Here is a 7,602-nt window from a genome sequence, read left to right as displayed (position 1 = left end):
CCCTTGTATAACTTGTTTTTCCTTTTTATACTTTTAGTAAATGTTTCTGCTGATACCTTTGATACAACATCAATGCACCGTCTCCTGTAGCTACTTTGTGTGTCTTGGTCTTCACATTCCTGAGTCTAACTTTGATTATCATTTTATGAGCCTAATATCACTGTGTAATAATATCATAATGGCTCCAAGGTTTTGTCCAGGCTTATGTTTGCTTTTTTAATGCCAAGAAAAATAGAAAATAATTAAATTTCTGTTATGTTTGTGGCTCTTGAACTTAGTTTTTTCCTCAGTCTGACTTTTTGGTCATAACATTTTAAGAGTTACTTTTCAAGAGAGGCCAGCAAGACTTTAACTGATGATGCACTTCTACATATTGCAGGATTTCCTTTCATGTTTTATGGTTTAGTGGTCATCCTCCCTCTGCTTGCAGATGGATTCTCGATGCTCAGGATTCACGGAGGGGGTTAAATCACCCGTATCTGAACAGAGCGGCTGACAGTGGCGATGGTTTTATGTCTTCTCGGTGCAGACACATCCTGAAAGGGTTGAACTCGAGCCACAGGAGGTTCTCTGAAACATAAAGTCTCCTTCAAACATCTTCCAAGTAAACGCTGTTTGAAGAATTTTCTCTTCAAAGAACAATTTGACTGTAGTTCAGGTGGAAGTCCATGTAATGTGGAGTCTTGGAGTCTGGCAAACCAGGCTTTTATTCATTCATCACCTATCAGCTGCAAATGATGGATCTTCTTTTCCCTTCGTGGCTGGAATGAATTCAGCCCAGTTCCTGAACACAGTGTTCTAAGTATACACTCACTTTTTATCCTTCTGAGTATTTGTTCTGCTCGGAATTCTGATTACAAGTATCACTCAGGTCCAATTAAATGTGTTCAATTTGAAGTGTTAATATGGAAAAACCAAAGAAGAAAAGCCGTAAAACAAATCTCACAAACAAGAGTTCAACTGCAGCTTAAATGAAGAAGACTGTATATACAAATGGACGACATGACAGGTTCCCCATAAGTGAAGCCAATACCATATTGATGGACCCCTGGTGGCTGGCTGCAGTATAGGTCATAAACCCAGCCTCCTCCGTGTTAGCAGATGGGACCTGCACTCCACAATCACAACTGTGACATTAAAAGCACAAGAGGGCAGCTCCCCTATTTGAGTTATTTTATTTTGTACAATGGTAACCTGACGACGGCGCGGCCGATCTGAAGAAATGTGTTAGGTGACATGAAACTTTCAATGGATTCTTGTTAACAAAGACATTCTATGGCCACATCAAGTTTCAAGTAATGTTACTGCAACGTTTTTGAGAAGAGAGAGAATCAGCTGAAATTGCTCTGAGAATAATCATCATTTCTGCTGAAACAACACATTTTTGACAGCACTGAAAGATTGTAGCCAATGATAAATCTGTGATCAGCTTCACTCTTGACCAAAAGTTGAAGATTGTTGTCTTTCCTGCAGTAAATTAATTATTTGGCCAACCAGTGGCTTTCATCACCAAAAAGAAAAAGAAAAAAGAAAAAAAACACTTTTACAAAAATCATTTTAATCAGAGTTTTAAGTAAAAAAAGAAAAGAAAACGACAAACCAGGACACGTCAACACCAACATTTCCTGTAAATCCTTCACATTCCTCACTTCACTTCATCACTGAAATAATAATGATAATAATAATAATACAAGATCATATTAATACAGAAAGTTAAAATTTGGCTCATTGTTTATTTATTTACATTCTGACATGATCACAGTTCTGATGATTAACTTTATATTAACGACTTCTCTGATCCAAAGTCGTTTCTGGTCGTTAATATGTGAGGAAGCGACTGAAGGGAAAACAGCAACAAAAGATTTACTCAAATTCTCTGCAGTTGTGTTTATAACATTCTAAAATACACACCCAGTCTTTAAATCTTTATTTTCTTTAAAGCATGAGGGGTATTTTGTAGATGCAGGGTTTCAAAGCAACAACCCACTGGATGTGTTCTTCCTCATTTAACTTAAAAAAAAACATGATTTAAAAACATTTATCAGTTGAATAATGACTCTTATGAATGTTCTTGACAGAGTGAATAACTGTATTTTCAATCATTTGAGTGCAGAAGTCACCATAATGTCCTTGAGCAGCTGACACAGCAAATCTCTCCCCGTTGGACGAGTCTTCAAAATCTAACGACGCGCCAGTCACAATTTGAGAAGCCTCAGGATTCAGGCTGAACTCTGCATGATAGTGTCACGTGACTTTCGTGTGTGTGTGTGTGTGTGCAGACTTGCTCACATCAGGATTCTGTGAGCAAGGACATCTCCGGACAAGAGCTTCACCACTGAGAGCCATTGCTGCCAGCACTGGAACTGGAATTATTTAAAGCTGCAGACTCCTGACGCCTGGACGAGGTGTGTGGCAAGAATTGGTGAAGACAGAACTACATGCAGGTAAAAATAAAATCCCTCCCAACCGCGACAGGTTATAATCAAACTACATTTATGGTGATAGCGTTGACTCTTGTGATACCAGAGCGACGAGGTCTACTACATTATGACTGCTGGAAAAATCACTACATTCCATTTACATTTGCCTTGATATAGTGAACCCACCAGTCTAGTCATCCCAGTGGTGAAACGTGGGATAAGTGAAGAAGAGTGACACGAACCGTGCAAATAAAAGAAATAATAATCTAGTGACCCAGAAAAAAATAATAATCTCTTTTTAACAAACAGGCACAAATGATTTTAAGCTCTATTGGCAAAGAAAAAAATCAACTCATTTTACTGTCTTTCATAAGGTGAAAGTGAGAATGGACAGAAAGCAGCAGTTCCTACCCTTGTTGGCTTGGGTACCCTTAGAACAAAGTGAGTTATGCTAGACATTGAATGTTAGCTGTCAAATATCCAGCATTTCATGACAAAGTTGACTATTTCAAGACGATTTGGAAGCAAATGCACGAGGCAATAAAGTAGTGAAATAGGAGAATATCGTTTGTAATCCTGTACATCATCTCTTGAACTCCAGGCTGAGACATAAAGGTTCATGATGCTCCTGAGGACAGAATCAGGCAGATTCAAGAAAGACTAGTTACAGCATCTTCACACAGCGATACTATAGTAGAGAGGTTTTCTCACTGACACCCTTATTGATAAATGCATCAAGCCTATAGGGTGTGGTCCTAAACTTGACCAAATGTATTAAACTTATAAAATGTAACAAGCAGCAAATTCTCACAACTGAGGGACTGAGACCAGTAAACGTTTGACACTCAAACGATTGATCTGCTGTCTGACTGATGGATTTAATGTTTTATTGCTACTTTTAAGAAGTGAGTTGTAGACATAAGCACATGAGAAATGATAAGATAAAGTAACAGAAAAGCCAGACACCAACAGTGTTTAAGTGATGCAGACGTCAGCAGAACTTCACATTCTCCAAATTAACATTTCCAGCACATCACCGACAAAAATATGCATGGATTTAAAGCTTAGAGAGCATTTCAACCTATTAGGAAATATCCTTATATGCTCTCCTGTCAAGCATTGGATTACAAGCAGGAAAAACTATGTTTCATATCCGGGCAATAAAAAACAAAGTTGCAGCTCGTCTGGCTCTGTAAGAACATCTGCCTACCTGCACCTTTAATGCTCATAAACTAATGCGCCATATCTTGTCTGTGTAATCTGTGCAAAAAAACGAGTGTACGAAGTGTAAAAACGACAACTACAGTTGGATGATTAACTAAATGGTTGCTTCATATTTATGCACAAATATGAGAGTGGTATCGATCGTCATCAGAAAAGGTTCAACTTTTCCTTGAATTTGCTAGATGGATAAATACTAGTTTGATGAATGTGTAGTTCAAGTAAATTTTTCTTCCCGTCTTTCCGAGTGTGACCACAGGAAGGATTGTTATTACAATGTCGTACCCCAACATCTGATTAAGTGAAACGCAGCATTAGTCTTTTGCAGGTTCAGGATGGAACAGTGTGGAAATCCAGGCAGCACGTCCAGCATTTGGGAAAAAAAAAGTCGGACACATTTGCGAGATTATGTGATACGACCGCACAATTTGACAAACTGTCAGGCGTGACACAATGCTTCATATTCAGGGATGTTTGAGGAAACTGCTGAGTAAGAACCCTTGGTGTAAGGCATAATCCAAAAACCATACCAGATCCAGAAATAGTCTGTGGTGAGTGAGAATGACCGCTTACCGCGCCAGAAGCTTCTGAACGTGGCCTGCAACTGTTCATTTTGTCCTTTTTCAGCAGGGACGGAACAAAAGGAGAGTCCCCCCCCCTCCCCCCCTGTGCTTCAGGGCCTTGACGAGGAGGTAAGGAGGTCAGACAACACAGGCAACACCGATACGTCTTCCAGCTTCCATTTGATTTCATCCCCCCCCCCGGCAGAGAGGTCCGGTCGGTCGCCTGTCACAGACTGGAGGAGTTGGCGGGACGGTAGGGTCCATTCATCTGGGATGGAGGAGACAAACGTCAGCAGATTGTAAACAGATCACAGGAAGTAAACAGAATCTAAAAAACGTTTAACTTTGTCTCAATCAGATAAATGCTGCGAGTTTGTCAAATTACAAGGTGCGCAAATGGCAAAACAAATAAATAAATACATAAAATTGACCAATAAATTGAAAATGGCAGACTTCCTGTTGGGTTCCGGGTCTGGCTCCATGAGGCTTTTTTAAAGTCTAAAATCAAGCAACAGTATCCAAATACTAGCTGAGGTCACTGGACATAACAAAGACCAGTAATTAAAAATCTGGCATCACTCCAGCATCAGCATTATGTCATCTCCACCAATGTTCTGCTTTCGGATCACATTATATTACAAATATTGTTTTTATTCACCGTGACTGAGTTGCTGTCAGTACAACTGTTTGAAATTAAAAGCCTGCCGGGACTGGAGGATGCTCTGTGGGCTGCTGGAAGAGTTTTATTGTGAAACACTGATGCAGGAGGAGCTTCAGTGACTGCACATTAAAAAATGGCAAACTGGTCACAACTGGCATTAATCAAATGAGGAGAAACAGGATTTCAGATGAAGGGAAGTAACCAAGCGCAGCAGCGTGGAGAGTGTGACATGACACTTTAAATTTAGTAATTAATAGAGTCAAATAATATTTGGATCAGAGAGTATCTGCCACACATGAGACACACTTCTCCCTGTTCTGGTTTGCAGTTGAGCTTATTGAATCATTTCCTCAAAATTTGGCAAACTTCTTAAAATCTTAAATTTATTGTAAGAGTGGACAAAATAACGTACAGTTCCCTTTGGTGTGTTGCAATAAATTGTTGTAAAAGATGGTTGGTTTTTACTTATTTTTTTAAAGAAACCTTTGTGTTTTATCATTTCAGTGCACTTTCCAGTAAAGCTATGATTAGCTGATCTCAGAGGGGAAACTGGAGCTCACCTGTTCGTCTCTCACGCTGCTTATCTGTGTAGCAGGTGAAGCATTATAGTGAGATATTAAGACACTTTAAAGCCCTTAATAGAAGTTACCCTTTAAACCTGCAGTAACAACTTCTTTTTCCCCACTTAGAGGTTTTTAGGGCTTTTTCTGCAAAAATGATGTTATAACAGCAGTAAGAGTGAACCAGAACAGTAAATCTGCAAGTTTGATGCGTGAAAGATTAGATTAAACTCATTATAAAGAGAAAGGGAACTGCAGATTCACATGACAGTGCTCTGTAAGTTTATTACTATTAGTGCAAAGCTCCCTTTAAGGTTATTAAAACCATCAGATTGCATTCTGTCCTTAAAGAATAATATATATTCTGTATTCAACACTGATCTGTACACTCGTCTAAAGATGGCGTGTGTGTGCTCTAAGTTACTTCTCCTGTCAGGCCACATTTTAGTGAACAGAAAGAAGCTGTATTTCCTGGACTGTGCTCACACTGTGGTTGAGCCACGCACACCAGACTATTTCTGGATAACAGCAACGTAAAAAAAGGTGTTGATTTGAATGTTACTGTCCAAGTTATTGCAGGGCTGAGGTGCTGAAGGGGGAAATATACTATACTACAGCCTAACAGCCCATTACACAGTTAAATTCTCTACCAAGACCTGAGGTTCACCTACAATAGGTTCCTGATGAGTAAGTAAGTTTAGGCAGCACCTGAAAACATAAGTAAAATCCATCCATGTATGGATGACAATTTATAACCACATTCTGCTGTAACTATTTTTCTCCCCAAGCTCCAATGATGATACAGATTGAACAGTGCAGCGTTACAGTGCTGTTCTGTTCTCACCCTGAACTCCCTCTCTTGTTTATGTTTAAAAATCTTCTCAGTCATGTAAGGACATGATCTACAAAAACACTGTATGTAATCACTACCTCATGTCCATGTGCTGTATTGTTTGTCAAAAATGCATAAATCAACCCGGAATGCAATTTGAAGTTTATTTCTTTTATGCTGCATTATCCCGAAAAAAGATTTATGGGTTAAAAGTCCTCCCATCATAATAAAACCTGCAGGTCTGTCTTCACCCTGAAGCCAACTCACAATGCCAGCAGTAAGAAAGATCCCATATGTGGATTAGCAAATTGGTTTCTAAAAATACTGTTACAATTTGTTCATGTGCAAAAGAGCAAACCCGATTCACTGGTACAAAACTGTGGCTGTGAGTAATTTACTCCATGTACTTGGTTCCAACAGTGTAGCTTACACTACTTTTGAACTCCCCTGACATCTTGAATTCGTGAAAATGATGTCAAAATGACTTAATTGGACCTGGTATGAATCCACACCGGAGAATCTGACGTACCAAAATGAGGTGAATGATACTGTTCAACTGAACCAAATAATTCTCAGTCCTCATCCAAGATTCAATGAAGGACAAGACACATGTATATCTTTTATCAGCCAACACAAACTACAAACCGCCACAAAGTGATACAACAGATTTAGATGGCAGCCATTCACAGATCATGAGGAATCTTAGGAAGCATTTTAGGAGCTGGACATGAAACCCACCGTTTGTGGTGTCCTACTTTGACGCATTTATTTTCTTTAAAGCTGCCTTAAATTCTGTCAAAGATCCACGTCTGATGGTTTAAACCCTAGCCTGTATATAAAGGTGGATGATATGGTGGCTGGCTGTGGTATCGGTCATAAACCCAGTTTAAGAACATATTAAATCATTTTTTGGACTGATTTTCATTTTAGGTAGTTCTTATCACACTGATGTACGTTTACGTTTTCTTGTTTCTGATAAGTTTGGTTTGGATTAGATATTTGATGCTTTAAAAACAGAGTGAAACGGCCTGATTGACAGCTGAGAATGATCGAGTATGTGTATCAATGGGAATTCGACCCTGCGGCTCCACACCGCTATCAGGACTGAGCAGAATCTGGCTTAAAATGATGTCAAAAGTGCAAGATAGTGGCTCATCATCAGGGTATCTCAAGTTCATTTTTAGTAGAGGACCGTCGTCCATCTTAGTTTACAGTCTATTGTCTAAACATTTGCTTCATTTGCTTCTCTGACACTTTCTCACAAGTCAATGTGGAAGAATAAAGCTGGTGAAAGCTGCTTTACATCACTAAGAGAGAAGAGAAAACAGACTAGGGGCCTCATTTA

At 39.2% G+C, this 7,602-nt stretch overlaps 1 protein-coding gene across 2 annotated transcripts in view; it reads right to left on the bottom strand.

Annotated features, from left to right (window-relative positions):
- Nucleotides 1–1,565: 1,565 nt before the first annotated feature.
- gdap2 (ganglioside induced differentiation associated protein 2) overlaps nucleotides 1,566–7,602 on the bottom strand; it is a 29,151-nt gene continuing 23,114 nt past the window's right edge. For both annotated transcript variants that reach the window (XM_034574495.1, XM_034574496.1), the window contains exon 14: nucleotides 1,566–4,472. In XM_034574495.1, the coding sequence (XP_034430386.1) occupies nucleotides 4,431–4,472 (42 nt within the window). In that variant the 3' untranslated portion in view covers nucleotides 1,566–4,430. The remainder of the gene's footprint in view (nucleotides 4,473–7,602) is intronic.

The sequence above is a fragment of the Hippoglossus hippoglossus genome, chromosome 21 (assembly GCF_009819705.1).
Source record: "Hippoglossus hippoglossus isolate fHipHip1 chromosome 21, fHipHip1.pri, whole genome shotgun sequence".
NCBI lineage: Eukaryota > Metazoa > Chordata > Actinopteri > Pleuronectiformes > Pleuronectidae > Hippoglossus > Hippoglossus hippoglossus.
This window is presented reverse-complemented; position numbering and strand designations above follow the sequence as displayed.